The sequence below is a fragment of the Chenopodium quinoa genome, unplaced genomic scaffold, assembly GCF_001683475.1.
Source record: "Chenopodium quinoa cultivar QQ74 unplaced genomic scaffold, ASM168347v1, whole genome shotgun sequence".
NCBI lineage: Eukaryota > Viridiplantae > Streptophyta > Magnoliopsida > Caryophyllales > Amaranthaceae > Chenopodium > Chenopodium quinoa.
This window is the reverse complement of record NW_018742914.1, coordinates 7,645,931-7,665,191: the sequence shown is the minus strand read 5'-3', so window position 1 is coordinate 7,665,191 and position 19,261 is coordinate 7,645,931. Positions and strand designations below refer to the sequence as shown.

General features: G+C 31.9%; 1 protein-coding gene across 1 annotated transcript; it reads right to left on the bottom strand.

Annotated features, from left to right (window-relative positions):
- Window positions 1-12,186: 12,186 nt before the first annotated feature.
- Window positions 12,187-18,115, bottom strand: LOC110728120 (E3 ubiquitin-protein ligase PRT1-like). Its single transcript, XM_021907763.1, has 7 exons — window positions 17,585-18,115; window positions 16,476-16,504; window positions 16,214-16,393; window positions 15,421-15,711; window positions 15,016-15,219; window positions 14,021-14,148; window positions 12,187-12,943 (listed from the first exon to the last, which is right to left on the bottom strand). Exons 1-7 carry the CDS (start codon window positions 17,695-17,697, stop codon window positions 12,458-12,460), a joined length of 1,431 nt encoding a protein of 476 aa, XP_021763455.1. The 5' UTR covers window positions 17,698-18,115; the 3' UTR covers window positions 12,187-12,457.
- Between the last annotated feature and the right edge of the window lie 1,146 nt (window positions 18,116-19,261).

The window sequence follows — 19,261 nt, the reverse complement described above, 5'->3', positions numbered from 1 at the left end:
TTTATTCAATAAATATGTTACAATAACCTGGTTAAAGCTTTAACCATGTTTTTGTTTTATCTCTCTTTTTTTTTTCCTCTCTCTACAATTTCATTAATTAAAGTCATACGACATCTATAATTGACAAGTAACGATAATGAAAACGAATCTAACAAAATCAAACAAGAATTAATCAGGGAAGGGCTAAGAATCTAAATACATAAATATAACAATTCGGCACATTTTCGATTCGTTGTCTCTTACAACTTTTTGAGTGGATCCGTCATCACTTCGCAATTTTATGAGATTGTAAATTCTCGTGCTGATTCCGTAACCTGAATTCGAATCATAATCAATCGTAGCCCCGCATAATTGGACACCAAATTAAACACAAATATAACCTTGTCTTTCGCAAGAGTCCGAAAAACCTTGTATTTCAAAGGATATCGAAAAAACTTGTCTTTCGAAAGAGATAAACCCTTTCTTTTGAAGGAGACATTTTTGTAACCTAAGAAATAAAAAGCTTAAGAGAAAATAAGGATTTGGGTTTTTTCATCAATAAAAATCCGATGGAAGCCCCTTCAAAATTGACAAATGAAGGCTAGAGTTTAGGAGAGAGGAGGCTAGGGTTTTTTCTCTCTCTCTACAATTGCTTATAATATTTTTACACTCTCTCACCTAATAACCACCCTAAATAGTTGATTGCCGGCTATGCGCCTATGCTCTAAGGCCCTGTTCCATTCACCTTAAAAAAATAATATCAAGTAAAAATAATTTCAGTTCAGTAAAAATAAGTTCAGTTCAGTAAAATTCAGTTTTCTCAAAGAAGAATTATAATAGAAAATCAGTAAAAATAATATCGATCAGTTAAGCAAAAATAATTTCAGTTCAGTAAAATTAATTTAAGTTCAGTAAAAATAATTTAAGTTCAGCAAAAATAATTTCTATTCAGTAAAAATAATTTAAGTTCAGCAAAAATAATTTCTATTCAGTAAAAATAATTTCAGTTCAGCAAAATTAAGGTGAAGAGAACAGGCCTAAGTATCTAAAAACGATTGAAAAATAAAAAGTAGAACAAGTATTTAAAAACGGAAGAAATATTAATAAGATAATTAATACTCCACCCTTCTCTTAATGATGGTCTCGTTGAAATTTCACGGGAATTAATAGTGTAATACTCGTATAACATAAGACTTTGATGTTTCAAAGTTGATAGCATTCCCTGGAATTCAAGTCAGTGCTTGCGGCTCGAATCCTGATGTAAACAAAAGGCTGAGTAGTGTGACTATTTGAGATAAAGACATGGCTTAGGATCAAGTATGAACTAACCTTGGAAAGAAGGCAACCCATTTCATATTTTCATAACTTATACTCAGTACTAGAGATCAATTATTCAATCACCATATTTTTTTAGGAAACTTTAGAAAATAACACCACAAAAAACACAAATTTTAATTATAATACTGCCAAAAAAAAGTTTTTATTATAACATTACAAAAAATAAAATTTATAAATTTGAAACACCTAAAAAGAAAGATGTAATTAAGGGATGGAGGGAATAATATTTTTTTTTCTAAAAAAAAAAACAAAAATAATACTCCGTATAATCAATTAAGAAAGTGTTTCAATTATAAAAAAAACAACCGTTAAAAAAAATTGTAATTATTACTCCCCCCGTCCCTTATTGATAGTCTCTTACGGGCAATTTTCACGGGAATTAATAAACATAAATAAGAAGTAATAAAGTATATTGAAAAGGTAAATTTAGGGTTTATTCTCATACGTTTATTTTCAGTTCAGTTCAGCTCCTAATTTCCTTCTCTTATACAATATTCATTTCACTTCAGTTCAGTTCAGCTGAGTTCAGTCTATGAGAACAGACCCTTACATTGGGTATGCAAAAAAGTAGAGAGAGAAAGTAACAAAAGTATATGGAAAAACAAAATTTATATGGGAAAGTTAAATTTGCACAAATATAGTTGTAAATTGAAGAGAATTTTGGTAAAAAAAAATAATAATAATATTAATGGTACTTGAAAAAAGCAAATAAAACTATTATTTTGGGACTTAAAATTGGTCATAAAGAACTATTAATAAGGGACGGAGGAAGTGCAAAACAGATGGAGAACTTCATTTGGTGGAAAATACAAGAATAGGTGGCATGGTACAATTATAAACATGGGCAACGGGCCGTGCCGTGCCGTGCCTAATTTTGGCACACCCCAGCCCACGGCACGGCACTACTCACGTGCCTGGCGGGCCGTGTCGTGCCGGGCCGCGGGCCAAACCGTGCCACTTTAATTTTTTTTTTAAAATAATAAATGTAAATAAAAAAACGATATATATTTTTAGTACAACTTAATTTTATATAAATAATGTGATTAATTTATGTTTATGTTAATGTTAATATATTTTGTTTAGAAAAACTTTATTTTAATTAAGGTTATATAAATTATTTATCTAATTATGTTTAAGTTTATATAAACAAATAAAAACAATTTTACTAATTTAGCAATAAACAGCAATGCATATAATAAAAAATAAAAAATTACGAGTGCGATAATCCGAAAACACAAAAAATTGAAGAATAACTTATTTTATCATATGCCGGGAGCCGGTATGATAAATCGATAATACAAATAATTAATGATAATTAAAAACCGTATAATATTTGGTGAATAACTTCATTTATTATACGGAATACGAAGTTCGATATTACAAAAATTGTACAATAGTGTATAATGGTGAGTAAATATGGGCTTCGTGCCGTGCCGGGCCGTGCCCGGTCGTGCTGGCCACCGTGCCGCCCATCGTGCCTGCGTGCCGTGTCAAAACTAATTTTTTTGTTCACGGCATAGCCCACGACCCACAGGTGGGCCGTTGTGCCGTGTCGTGCCAGTGTGCTGTTCCGGGCCGTGCTAGCGTCGTGCCGGGCCCGTGCCGGCATAGCCCATGCCCACCGTAAGTACAATTAATCTCTCTTATGTAAACAAAGTAAATATTGGACTTAAACAAAACGAGTTCATAAATAAATAAAAAGTAAATATGGGAATTATTTATTTATTTATTTATTTTCTTGATGGGGAAATAAATATGGGAATTATAAATTGTACTGTACATAGGAAAAAAAAAGTCAAAAAGGTTTTTGAGCTTTGTAACAAAGTTTCCTTTTTTTAATAAGCAAGCCGGATGGCCCATTGATATATTCCCACGTGTCCATTGACGATTGGCTGAAAGCTGACGCACGTAGAAGGATCCAAGGTAATTATTCCATGCAACAATGCAACGACAATCATCTTCTTTGTTACCAATATCTCTCAAGAGTTACACATTCATTCACAATTCATTCACCTAATTATCTTCATTAATTTTTTTTTATTTTTTTTAATTTTTTTACTATGGTCTTATGCCCTTATTTGGTACTCGTAATTGGTCAAATTTAGCTAGTGAACTTTTCAATTAATATTAAAGGCGTTTACAGCCAATTAATTCTTAACCACACACACATAAAAATAAAAATAAATAAAAAAAAGAAATAAAAGGAAGCTACTTTTTCCATTTGTTTTTTGTTGTTGTTGTTTGGTCAAAATTAGTTTATTTTGTACAACTGACATCAAAGAGTTTATTTACTAAATTTGTATGTAAGTTTTGAAAACAATTAACATAAACAAGTGACTTAAACATTTAAACGATAGACTTCAATTCCGTTCACTTCACCTTATTTTTGCTGAACTGAAATTATTTTAACTAAATTGAAATTAATTTTACTGAATTGAAATTAGTTTTGGTGAATTAAAATTATTTTTACTGATTTTTAGTTATATTTCTTCTTTACAATTACTGATTTTTATTGAACTGGAATTATTTTTTACTGAACTAAACTTATTTTTACTATACTAAAATAATTTTTACTAAATAAAACTTATTTTTACTGAACTGAAATTATTTTTACTGAATATTATTTTTGTAAGGTGAAGTAAACAGACCTTCCTCTATTTCTTTTTATTTGCAACAATTTGACTTTTACACTATTCACATATCTTACTTTGACTAACTTTTGTAATTTATAGATTCGAAAAAATATAGTCGTATGAGATCTTGTTATACTCGTCTCGATTTATAATTTAGTATTATTAATTTTTATAATATTTACATATTGATAATTATAGATATTAAAGATTAAAATAGTGCATTGATAAATGTGAAAAGAGAAGTATTGCAAGTATTAAGAATGCACTCCGTAGCATAGTCAAATTAGTTATAGTTATCCAAGGTACATGGTACAAGCTACTGAGCTAGGTGAATCAAGTAGCACAAAAAAAAAGAGAGATAATTTTCAACAAAATTGACTAATGAATACGATCAACAAATTAATGGTACTCTATTAATCAATTAAGGTGAAACTTTATCACAATTCAAAATATAAAGAACACTGATACAGTGAGATTGTTTATAATGGGGTCGCAAATAAATTCCAAAAAAAAAAAAACCAAAAAGGGTAATAGGGCTGCATATAAGTATTTAATATACTTATTTTATTGGTATTAAGTTGGGAATTTATCGAAAATTCATGAGTAAATCGGTGTAATAAATGTTTATTTATTGTCGATTCTTTTCATTTTTAGCTATGGTTGCATGCATATATCATTTTCCAATTTTTTTTTTTAAAAAAGAGAGTATTGTAAAAAATAAGCACACAATGAATGAATTATAAGAAAATGACAATAATATTGTATTCCGTATAAAAGAGTGATTAAAATAAAATAAAATAATTTACCACTCCTAAATCAAATTAGCCACTATATAATGAATAATTGAGATAAGTGAATTGTTAGCTTATTTGAAATAATAGAGGAAGTTAGATTATGTTTGTGTCATTTTATTTGGACTAATTTAGGGTTTATTCACATTTACTTAATTTCAGTTCAGTTCAGCTTCAATAAGTTCAGTTCAGTTCAATTCAACTCCAACCAATTCAGTTCAGTTCAGTTCAACTCCAATCAATTCAGTTCAGTTCAGCTCTTAGGGTCTGTTCTCATACGTTGAAATTCAGTTCAGTTTAATTAGCTCAGTTCAGTTCAGTTCCTAATTTTCTTCTCTTATAAAATATTCATTTCAGTTTAGTTCAGCTCGGTTTAGTTCAGTTTAGTTCAGCTCCTAATTTTCTTCTTTTATAAAATATTTATTTCAGTTCAGTTCAGTTCAGCTCAGTTCAGTCAATGAGAACAGGCTCTTAATTTCCCTCTCTTATCAAATATTCAATTCAGCTCAGTTTAGTTCAGTTCAGCTCCAATCATTTCAGTTTAGCTCATTTCAGTAAATGTGAACAAGCCCTTAAACAAAATAAGTTAAGACAAAGTATATATTTTAATTAAAAAAATACTACATTTTGATTTAATTAGTTATTTTTGCATAAACTTCAAATTATTTTAGATAAGTTCAAACAAGAATATTTTTAAAAAGTTCTAATAAAAAAATATCAGATTTTGATGAACCAAATCGAGGCTCTTAAACAAGCTAAGTTTTTGAAATAAGTACATACAAAGGACATAACATAATATATTAATGCATTACATTTTTTAATCTTATATTCCTAAATAACTCTAATTCAAAAGGTGGGTCATAGTTTTAAGAATATGATGGAATTCAGGATTACTATACATCTATACTTTTGGGGTCAAAGCTCTTAATTGGCACACAAGGAAACTTTTTTTAATATATGTGTGACCACTTGAAACCTAACCTTCCTTGACATGGCCTGGTTTGCATGACTTCGATGAAGATGTCACTTTAGCCGCAGCTTGTTTATAAGGATCTTGTTAACGTAATTATTTTAAATATTACCTAAATGGTATTAATTAGGAAAAGCGTGATAAAATCATGCGTCAATCGGTATAATTAATATTAATTTGTAATTTAATCTTTCTACTTTTAGTCAGTTTATCCAACGTCTCCGGGACGTTCGTTAGCTTTTGCCTATAATTACATTACAAGTATCCAAGAATCGGAAATAATTGTTATAAACGGAACTGCTGTAAACAATAAAAACAGAACAAAGTTACCGGGAATTAGACTGAGTCGCGGACTATGTCGCTCTCTTTAGAACATTCACGGTACTGCCCTTTAATTTGTGCAAGCAGCTCGTACAACAACCGGATGTTCCCCAGGATAAAACAGTCTGTCTAAGCAAGGAAAATACCAGTGGATTTGCACAGAACCAGTGGACAACTAACCACCAAAAATATGAAGAACACTGCTCGAATATTTTGTAAGAGGAAAAAAAAGGGATTAGAAAAATTCTGTGATTTTTGTTATATAAAAACAGTGAACATAACATGATGTTTTATAGGCAAAACAATGGTATAACGGTAGCAAAAACCGTTCCAACACCAGCGTGATTAACGCCAAAAACGGTCAATTAAAACGTTAATTTACCCAGTCAAAACAGCTAGTAAAACGGCCAAAGTTTAATTAATCTGGAAATAAACGTTAGAGAGATAATCAGTCAAAACCGTTTAGCAAAAATCAAGGCACTAATTACGTAATTAAGCCTTGTTCAAAAACTGAGCAAAAATTAAGTTTAATAAATAAACCCGACCCGACCCGACCCAGCCCAGCCCGGCTCGGTTCGGCGCGCGTGTGTGATAAGTGGGCTTGGTAGGTAAGTCCTCCCTCTCCACAAAATGTGGGTAGCCCAAGGGCCACACCCAAATACTCCACATTCTCCAATATAAGGGAGGACAAACTTCTATTTCCCACCAATGTGGGACTATTTGTTTTCCACAAAATTTACACCAAAACACACTTGTTCCAACAATAATAGAAGACCAAGAGAATTTAGGATTTTCATTTACTCGTATACAAGGTGTATGTTGTCTCATTTGTGACCTCATCACATGCCATCATCATTAAATTAGTTGACTAAGGAATATGCATAAGCCCCGTGCAACATCATATTATTATACGAGTAATCTATTCTAAATTCTAAACTTCTAAAATTAGATGAAAGATAGACTAGTATTCAAACTTGAACCGTCAAACTTTTAAACCATGGATCTTACTCTAATAGTCTAACTTATGTATATTTAGTAAATAAATCTAACCATATTTTTGTATATAATATAAGAGTCGTATATTATTACCCAAGGTGCATTGTATATATCATCTGCCACCTAACCACACATAAATTAATAGTGTCAAAAGAAGAATCGTTCACTCGTATAATGTGTGTACGTTATAAGATAATGATTTATGAGCTTAATTTTTGCTAAAATTGAAAATACGCAAGCTGGGGATCTAATTTGAGAGGAAGAAAGGCGGAGACAGAAAATGGAACTGATCATTAATTACTAATTGATGTAAGTTTAATGTTGATACTTGTTGTTTATCTTTACTTGTACCATATAGGTATAGAATTTTCTCAAATATATAGTTCCCTTGAGCACCCTCTCATTCCTAAAAAAGAAGTCTCGTTGTGTACCAATAAAATTTTGTGACAAGGACAATTCGATTCATATTGGATATTGAAAATACTATTGGGTATGAAATTGAATTTGATCATGAATTGGAGAGGTACCATCGTATTATATTACAAATAAATGCCTTCTTCCATAAAATTATGGGTAGGAAAAGCGAAAAATATACTGTAATAGATGAGACTCTTCTCTAATAATGCTCCTTAAAAATCATACGTTATGTCAACATGTAGTCCCCACTTATTATGGTTATCTTTGATTATTAATCACTCATTAAAGAGTTCTCATAATTAAGGAAATATTTTACTTTGGAATATTTGTTTTGACTACACAAAATTTGATGAAATATCGAGGATTGAAATCCATAATCATATCAATCATGCAAGATTTTCTTTAATTTGAATATATATTGTGTCATCTGTGTGTCTAGCTTTTACGTTGTAAGATATTAACAGTTTAAAGTATACATTCGATAAACATGAAAATAAAAATATGGCTCTAATATATAAATCCTAACTTACTATACTTTACCATTTTCAACCTTGTTTTCTTACTTAGATTTAATGTAAGAAGGCTTAGACATCCCACACATGCCTCCTTTACTTACCTAATTAGAATTTCCCACACCTTAATTCAAATTAGAGTTTTCAGTTAATCACCTAATGGTTAGACTCTTATGCTACCACTATTCCTTAAGACCTGTTCACATTTACTTTATTTCAATTCACTTCAGTTCAGCTCTAATCAGTTCAGTTCAGTTCAGCTCTAATCAGTTTAGTTTAGTTCAGTTCAGCTCCTAATTTCCCTCTCTCATAAAATATTCATTTCAACTCAGTTCAGTTCAGTTCAATTCAGCTCCAATCAGTTTAGTTCAGTTCAGTTCGGCTCCAATCAGTCCAGTTCAGTAAATGTGAACATATCCTAATGTTCTTCACAATTCTATTTCCACATACTTCAATGCCATCTTTTACCGTTAACATATCCAATTAAATCTAAATATTTTAAAAATATACTTTGAAAAATCCAACAAAATCTCATGTGATAACTTTTTGCTATTTGAAACAACGATAATTTAGACAAAGTTTATTACTTTCAATGTTTGATCAATACATTACAAAAACATAAAAAACATTAAGAAAGAGAGATAATACAAACAGACTTTTAAGAACGATCCTTTCACTTATAATTTATTTTTAAAGGTATAATACTTTTGAGAGGAAAGCAAAAATACAAAAAATAAAAAGTGTACAAGTGTATAATGTACTAATAGTAGAAGTATTATGGTATGCACACGTGAAGGTGAAGCCAATCATGCATTGCATGAAAATTAGATTAGATCAGAGTTCCCTATGCTATTGCTAGATCCCTATGCTTCCCTCTTTCCCACACAATTCCATAATCCTACATACTGCCCAACACCATCTTTTTATCGCGTGAATTTTTGACCAGGTCTTGATCTTCTTGCTTTCTTTTTGGTTTTAATTTACCAAAGTTTACTTTTTTTGTCCAACTTTACATCTATTGGGAACTATCCACACCCTCACTATATACATACCCTTCCAATAAAACAAAATTTGGTGTAATATACTCAATAAATAACCAACAAAAGTTTGCTCAAGTGGTACGCTTAGGGGAGGTATCGAGTTCGAGCCTCGCCGTATGCAGAAACTCTTGTTGGGAGACTCACCCATCATAAGCTAGGTGTGCTACCCGGATATAGTCGGAGCTAAGATTCGGTGAACCGGGTGGACATCTTAAAAAATAAAAAAAAAACTCAATAAATGTATTTTTGTATGTATGTTGGTAGGATGTATATATGCATTGGAAATTAGAAGACCTAGACCTTATAATTCTTAGGTGGAAAATCTTCCAATGTTAGCAACTAAAGTATTATTGATGGTGAAAAAGACTTTCTCAATTTTGATCAAGTTGATTGAGAATTTCACTATTTTTTTGACTGATTGATTGAAAACTTTCTCTAGCCAAATGTTTATTTTATACACAATCGGAGTTAATCTAATTTATCGATCAATGAACTTAACAATAATTAGCTATGAGAGTGAGGGATACCTTAAGTGATTAGAGTTTCCCTCCTGATTCCAGATGATCATGGGATCGATTCTCATCACCCGTCCTTGCTTGTGGCTCTCTACACAAAAAAATAATAATAATAATAATAAAAAATAATAATAATAATAATAACGAGCTACAATTCTACAAATGTAAATGGTGCGTAGGTTAATACCTCCAGGAGTCCAGGCCAACTTAATTGCCATTAGACTTACTTTTTACTGTAGAATTGAAGAATGACTCGACACAGTCATTGCTTTTCAAATAAATTCCAATAAAACATATTACCAGTTGAATGTAATACATATTCGGCTCCAAAACTCAATAAATAATACCTAGTCAAAATATTCAAAAATGTGAAATTGGTCATCGGCCCTGTTTGGTAACTAGTTGGTAGTTGATTGATATAATTGATTGTATTAGCTGATTTGACTTACTGGTTATATTAGCTAGTTTGGCTAGCTGATTGTAAATAGCTAACTGTATAAAAGTGTGTGGTAAATAGCTGTTAATTATTGTTAGCTGTTTTAGTGCATTTATAGCTAAAAAGCTAATTGTTCAATAAGCTAATTTCAAAAAACCATTATAATGAGTTAATTAAAAAGCTTTTATAATGAGCTTTTTATAAAAATAGCTTTTTCACTCTAAAAAGTTCTTTTAATAAGCTAATTACCAAACGTTTAAATTAGCTTTTTTTAATTGGTCAAACCTCTAATAAGGGACAATAATTTAAAAGCTCTCCAAAAAGCTCTTTATCAAACAAGACCATCATGTAATTGCGATACAAAAATGAACCACGGAGTATTTGGAATGGGTTGTAGGAACTAGCATAGGAATAGTGAAAACTGCTTATGTCTAGAATTCTAGTCTTATATGTCTCAGTATCCCAATTGAATTATAGACGAGGTCACTTATGATCTTGATGTACCACTATAATAGTCTGTTCTCTTACGTTGAAATTCAATTCAGTTCAGTTCAGTTCAGTTCAGTTCAGTTTAGTTCAGTTCAGCTCCTAATTTCCTTCTCTTATAAAATATTCATTTCACTTCAGTTCAGCTCAGTTCAGTTCAGTTCAGCTCAATTCAGTTCAGTTCAGTTCAGTTCAGTTCAGTTCAGTCAATGAGAATAGACTCTAAGTCTATAAATCATACTATTACCTCCGTTACATATTATTTGCAACGATTTGACATAAAGTAGAGAGAAAAAATGTCTAATTGTTGCAAATAACATGTCGGAGGTAATACGTAGACGAGCATTGCCCATGTCATAAATAACATTATTAAAAATCCCTCATGTCGATTATTGCTCATGTCGATTATTGCTAAGGATTTCATCAATATACACCATTAAAAAGCCTATATAACTGTTATAATTGTACTATTAGAATATGAATATTAGATCCTACAAGCGGGATTATGATGTGTATCATGCTCGAGATAAAATTTCATATAAATGAACTAACACCATCTTTTCTTTACAAAATATTATATATACCCAAGTAACCCAATGCATGAAGTACATCATGTTCTCAAGTGTAGGATCTGAGCTTGAATTGTAAAATTAACCTTAAAATTTGACCTCTTCATTAGCCTATATATGGATATAATTCGTACCTAGTTATTGTAGTTTTAAGGTTCTTACAATAATTTAATCCTGAATATCACACCTAGGGCCTGTTCTGATTTATTGAATTGAACTGAACTGAACTGACTGATTGGAGCTGAACTGAACTGAACTAAACTAAATCGAGCTTAACTGAATTGTTTATGAGAGAAGGAAATTAAGAGTTGAACTGAACTGATTTGAACTGAAATTAAGCTGAAGAGAACAAACCCCTAGACAGAGTTTATACTTTTTACTAATTATTATTAGTTAGCTTTCATTTTCATTATATTTAAATAAATTAAAATCTACAATTATTATTATAAATTTTACAGTTTCAGGACAACCAATGTTGCACATTAATTCAAATTGGTTGATTCAAATCATACATTGAGTACAGATCGGGCCCAATTAGAGTAATTCAGCTTACAAAATCCAGCAGTCACTTTTCTTAATCTAAAATTTTATTTTTGATACATGTGAGTATTAACTATTAAGCATAAACTCTTTCTTTAAAAACAAAAAAAAAAAAAAAATAAAAAAAAAAATAAAAAAAAAATTTAAGCAACAAAATATGTCATGAATCAGACTAAAGTAACGGTTTTTCACCAGCTTCACAACTACCGATTCCTCAAAAAATTCCTTAGAATTGAACAAAATTTCCTTAGAGGAGGAGGTGCAAATGCCCATGACATAAATCAATGTCACAAACTGCTAAAGGAGCCCAGTTGGACGACTAGATTAGCTCATGTATATTGAAAAGACGTGACAGATTGGTTGGCCAACCGTGAAGTTGTTCAAGACTCTCCGGTTCCACCTTCTAGATTTTATCCCTTTAGAACTTAATGTTTGGTTGCTTTGCTGTTTTGTTTTAGTTTGCTAACTTTCTCTTGGATGTATGTCCTCATTAGAATTAAAAAAACAAAACAAAAAAGACGACTCTTTGTTAATAAACTTACTAAACAGATCGAATCACGTATAGATTTCTTGCGACGTAGCAGGTTCTATAAAATTGAACCAACAACATTCGCATTCGCACCAGTGCTTATAAAGCGGATACTAACAAAAATCCTGCCTCTTCCAAATATTCACATCTCCTAACATTAGAAATTAAGCAGCAACTACAAATTAATACAAGTATACAACAGATCTGATTAAATTAACAATAGAATTGTCATTTACAACCCCTGCAGGACCTGAAGTCCTGAACCCTATCAATTATCAAGAACTAAGATCTAACTTTATCCTCTGGTTTCATGGGTGGGGGACTGAAGATGCACATATTCAAAAACTAACAAAAAATTGCAGCAAAAGCTCCAGTGTTAGATATTCTAAAAGGGAGGATCCTTGTTACCATCTTGATCGATATTATGATCAAGATGAGAAAGAGAAGCTGCATTATCCTCAGAAACTTCCAGAGCATCAACAAACTCCACCTCAATAGAACCGTCTTGTGTGTCAGTGTCATCATGCATATCACCAGGACTCTCATCAGCAGCAGCTACATTGTTACCTGGGTTAACTAGGTCATCAACTGATTCAACAGCAATCCAACCATCCGGGGGATCTTCGATAGCACTAATGGCAAGAACAGGAGCCCCAGAACTATCTATGAGATGTCCTCCAACAAGGCGCACCATTAGATTCTGTAGATTGTCTGGCTGCTTGACAAGCTCAAACTTGTGATCCAGAGTATGTTGCTGATTGAAACGACCTGGTCGTTTGGATCGCGTATTATAGCAATTTCCGCAAAGGTCAAATCCCATCAACTCCACACAATCTAGGCATCTGTATCTATTCCCGACTATAGGACACATCTGTGCAAATACAAAACAAACACCAGAATATTAGTCATATATGCTTCATTATCTCACAGAATCAATCAAGTGCAAACAAAAACATCATGTACCATGAAATTTCACAGATAAAGTTGTCAAGTGCATCCAATCAAGGACATCATATTATAATCATCTGTACTCAAAATAGAATTGGTCGGAGCAAGGCTTGATCTTTTATATAACTTTACTTTTGACAAAGCAAGGCTTGATGATCTAGGTCAAAAGGTCAAGAGGTACTTCATGTTTCGAACTGTGCTTTCTACTAGCAAAGCCAATTTCAAAATCTTAGGTTGTTTCCTTAGTAACTTAAGTTGTTGAAATTACAAAAACTTTCTGTGTGTCCACTACTGACATAAATTTTCGAACCAGGTCGCAGCAAACAAGTTCAAAAAGCAAAAGTACACCTGAATCAAATAAAAATATCCATAGCAAGGGATGTCCAAAGATCCTTGAGCATATATTTAATGTCCTGGAATTAGTCTGGTCACTTCCTCAATCATTTTTCATTTATATATTTTCTCGAATCACTTTACTATTTTGACAAGAAATAAGACAGTGTAAGAATAATGAGAATCTTTGCATATAAGTACTCCCTCCGTTCCATAATGATGTTCCTGCTTTCAATCTTTGACTTTTTTACGGAAGAGAGAATCTTCTAAATTTCTCTTAATCTATAAGAGCAAATATAGTCATGTGGGATCTAGTTTGATTCGTCTTGGTGAGTAGATTATTAATATATAACTTTTATAGTTTTTACTAGTGTGAGATTAAAGATATTTGCGGTCAAAGATGGGTAAAATTTTGCATCGATTTGCGAAACAGGAACATCATTATGAAACGGAGGGAGTATGATGGAATAACTACTTAGAGCAATGAAATCACAATACAAATTACAGTTGATAATGACAAAAGCCTTCCAAATATTTGGACTCTAGTGGATCCTATAATACTACAACACATGAGTCAGTATGATGAGTGAAGCATGCATAAGAAATATATATTGTAAAGGAAACCTATATATAGGTTATAATAAGATAACAAAAATGAGGCCCTTACTCCACAATAATCACAACCAGCTCCTGCATGAACTTTTGAACCATGTTCATTCCACCACGGAATGAAGTCTTCACTGCCCCTAAATGGCGTGATGAAACTTTTTTTAGCAGATGCCTTCGAATTGGAACCTGGACCAATGAACAAGAAAAGTCAACTTGGAAACAAAAATTTCTTTTTAACAAGGCATGTTAAGGAAGGTTCAACGTTAGTAAAGCTGTTACTTATGATACTTTAGCAAATTACTTATGGCATTTGGTGTCAATATAATCCACACATTTTTTAGATACCAAAGCGAAATTTCCATCAATTAATGAATAGAAGGCAATTGCTCTAGTGTCATCATCATTTAATTTAAATCTATACTAATAAGATATTACATGTCAGAAATAAATCTCCATTCTCCAATGACATTCATATTGCACAATAACATTAACTTCAGATACAAAAAAAAGCAATACTAGCAACATAAATTCAGAAGCTCCAGGAATTGTATTGCTCATCTCTATACAACAAAATGAAGACAGTCAACTTTCACAAAGAAATTCCAAAATTTTTTGGAAAAGAGCCTGATTAGAAACATGCAGCTAACAATCTCAACACCATATCACCAACCAAGAGGAAGGTAACTGATTAACATGAAATGATAGTTGCATTTATTGATATCAGTCACCACAACTTGACAAAACCTCACTATCTTTGGTTATTTACGAGAATAAATGTACGGCAAGAATTATAACTGGACATAACCATGTAAACCAACATATTTATCTCTAAACCCATCTTAAATCTCATAATTTCAGTAATAATATTTCCAAATTTATATCATCATTTTGTCATTAAAAACATAAGAACAAATTTTCATTTTAAGATATGTTCTACTTCAAATATGTTTTCTAATCAGTAATGAAGTTGATACAAGAGAAATTGGTTATGATTAAAAGCATAGCATTGCAAATACAAGTACTTGGAAAGAGGAAAGAAGAAGAAAAACATACAGGAAGATGGATTCTTATGTTGAAACCGTGCTTTTTTCTCTTCAACACTTTCTTTTTGTGCACCATACTCTTTAGGGAATTGCTCCTCCAAGAAGTTATTAAACTCCAAGCAAATGTTTGGACAGTCACTTGGATGTGGGCACTCACAAACTTTGCATATGATTATTCCGTCTTCCGGAACTATTATACAAGCTTCACAGTAAACTGGCCAAAGATATGAAATAATATGTATATCAATCAAGCAAAATTAACAACTCAATAGCAAGCACAAAAAAACTAATATAAGCATACGACAAAGAAAATTAAATAGAGATGCATTCCCCTCAACTAATGACGAGTTTAAAACATGCACGAACACAAAAAACAAGAGAAAAGGACATAAAGGCATGGAAGATCAGACAATACCATGACCACAATTTAGAACTGCAGGACGATATAGAAGTTCCTTGCAAGCAGGACATAGGACATCACAACTCGAAACCTTTTCCTTATTGATAGCTGATAAATCCTTTTCCTTAATATCATCTGAACCATTACTATACATCTTTGAAGAATTTTCGCCTACCCTAGTGATGCAGGAGGATGAAGCCGGATCAGACATAGCATTGGCATCTTGAGAAGGTTTGGATCCATCAGTACTGTTGTCTTCTTCACAATCAAGCTGAGGTGAGAAGCAATTCCTTGCAGTCTCTTCCTCTGAAACATAAAATAGAGAAGCTTTAGAAACATATTGGGTTACAATTTTTCATTTATAAAAATGACACAGAAACCTGGTCAATTTGAAATCGCACCCTTAAATGTCCCAACACCCCCCCCCCCAAACACACACACTAAAAAAAAAAAACACTCACAGTGCCTAGGGTTAGAGGTGTTTAGGTACAATATGAGGAGAAAAACACAGCACGAATGTGAATTTTGATAGGACCAATGCACATTATAGCTTTAGTAGCTTAGTATATTAACAAAGTGTTACTGTAATGATATTAATAGGAAATGAAAGAGTAAAAACAGCAAGGACAAGTTGTCCTTTAATTTAAAAATTGCAGGATACAAGGAGACAAGAAAAGAGATGAATCAATTGTATCATCGACATCAAAGAAGGTTAATAATTCAAACTTCCAATAAAAAAAAAAAAGCAACTCAACATTACAATGATAAAAGTGACATGAAAAATATCATTATTTGGAAGTAGTCTTACCAAGAATTTGTTTCCCCCTTCTCTTATAGGCTAAGGGATACATCTTTAAAAGCAGGAAGTGCAACATTTCACATATATTTGGAAAGTAATGATATGGATTCCTACAAATTGGGCAATGAGATTCATGGACCATGTCCATAGATTTATGAACACACCAAAAGCAGGAAACATGACCACATTCTGCAAAAACAAATAAGAAGAATTACTACATAACTATAGGAATTTAAATTGCCTTGAATGTTGACACTAGAAAATATTGTACCTAGCACAATGGGCTTGTATAGTAGATCTCTGCAACATAACAATCTAGATGTCAGAAAATATATATATATATATATAGTGAAAATAAACATGATACTCGGCTATATTACTATCAAAAGCTGAAAACAACCCAACTTCTTTCATCACCAAAGAGACATACATCATCATTATAGATTAATGTTCAACTCACCAAAATTTGAAATTGGGAAATAAAAATCAAGAGTTGCAAGAACCAACAACAAAAGCTATTCAAAACGTCTGATCCAAAACCATAACTTTAAATTATAGATGTATGGCATCGTAAAGAAAACATCATGAACTAAAAATTAATTCAAAGCAATTAACACTTGAGTAAAAGCTTTATATTCATTTTTATGCAAGATTGAATCATAAACCGCAACTACAAACTGATTTGGAATGGATAAGGCATAAAACTAAATGCATATATCAACAAAAAGATAAATCTTTACTAACAAGAAGCTCGATATTCTTATGCATCCCCAAAATCAAGTCCCTAAATTGGAATAAAACTAATTTCGCTTTACATGGTGATTTCAAATTAGATTGAACCAGAGGTCCTTCATAAACATTGGATGGCATCTTCTTCACAAATCACGGCATATGATGCATTGATTTTACAAACGAAAAACGAACTTAAGCAATGCCTGACTCCTATGACTGTAACACAAACACAGGAGTACACTACAAACTAAGCTAGACTACACAAGTGGCAGAAAACCCGACGCCACGAAACAATTAACTCCAGCTTATACAGGAGCCCATCAACAAAATAGACCTTGGCGGGGCAAAATTCACAATCACGTCATCCTAAACTAATCAACAAAGCTCAATAATCTAATGCTGAAGAATCTAGAAATCTAGAATCATCATCTTCCACTGAACAAATCATTCCACAACAACAACAACAATTTCAATCGATTTAATCAATGATCATATCAAATTCCACCAAATCAAAAATAAAAAAAACAAACAAAATAAAATTCAGCATCGTTTCGCGGAATTGCGTAATTGCAGCATGAATCATTTCAAATTAAGCAGAATTCCGAATGAAAATTACAATCAAATTAAAATTAAAATAGAAAAACTTACAAGCAAACGCAGCAAATGAAAGAATCAGAAATTGTTTCTTCGTGATGATCAAGTTCCAAGCAATTGGAAGAATTATTGGCCATAACGGAAGAAAAACAATTGAGAAATGACATATGAAATTGATTTGATGAATTAAAGTGTATTGTAGAACCCTAGGAGAGAGAAAATTAAGGAGAAGATTTAGGTAAAGAAAACCCAAGGCAGGTCAATTTTGATTAGCAATTTTTTTGACGGGATAAATGATTAGAAATTTGTTGTAACAAGTTTATCTATTTATTTATATTATTGTTTTTTTTTTTTTTTTTTTTTTTTTTTTTTTTTTTTTTTTTTGTGGTTTTTGACGGACTATTTATGTTAATCACTTAATTGTAATTCTCGAGAAATGGTCGGTAATCTTAGGGGTTGTTTGGTTACACAAAGAAAATGGAGGAAGTCAAAAATCATGGAAATTTGAAAATGGGTGAGTTGTTTGGTTGACACTAAAAAGTGAAAATGAGGGAATTGCAAATTCATGGGAATTGTGACTTTCGACAAAACATGGTAAGTCAAAATTCCCATGATTTGCAACTTCCTTCATGTCAACCAAACAATTTTAAGCAATTCCCATGAATTTGATGTAGGAATTTAATTCCCATGAAATACAAATTCCTATGGGAAGTAAATTCCCATAGCAACCAAACGACACCTTAGTATCCGACTCAAAAATTAAAATAAAGGGGGACATGTGATGATGTGTTTTATAGTGATTGGGTAAGGGGGTGTTTGAGGTGACAACAGCGAAAACTTTTCTGTTTTTAGCTCACTTCATTAAGTTAGTTAGATAATAATCTTGTTGACTGAGGGCCTGTTTACTTCAACTTAATTTCAGTTCAGTTCAGTGTAGTTCAGTTCAACTCCAGTTCAGTTCAGATCCGCTTCTGATTTCCCTCTCTCATAAAATATTCATTTCATCTCAGTTTAATTCTGTTCAACTTTCATCCGTTTAGTTCAGTTCAGTAAATGTGAACATGCCCTCAATAAATTCTTTAGATGCTAATACTTCGTGATTCGTCAAAATTACGGAGTCGTCATAATTTAACAGCAAATTGTTAATTGAATTAGTGATTTTATAAAGATTTTAATTGCGATATTTTACTAGGACTAATTGGGGACTTTTACATGTACGTCATGCAATAGTATGTCTGTGATTAACATTTCACTAACTTATTAAATTGAACATATCTTTAGAGATTAGTTGTCAAATCACACAACCTAAGTAACCTCAACCACATATAGGTTCAATTTCATTCATCAAAGATATCATTAAGTTTCCCTAGCAAAGTTAGGCTTTGCTCTACTCAACTTAATGAAATAAATTATAGTAAGAATAAGTAAAGTAATAACTCATGACAAATTAATGGGTATCAACAAAAATTAGTTTGGTTGAGCAAAATGCATCAACCAGCAAACAGCAAAACTAAGCAGAAGATAGCAAAGCCTTGAACAGATAAAAAAGAACCTCCCCTATTCATATTCGGTCGGTCCGAGTGTTTAAAGTGTTTAACCTCTAAAATGGTGTCTAATCGGTTATTTGATGTGTCAAACCTTTAGTTACAAACTATTCCAACTTTGCTTCATAGATTGGGTTAGCTACAAAGGTGCTTTTTACTTGGAAGCTTTTCCGCCCCACACAGAAAT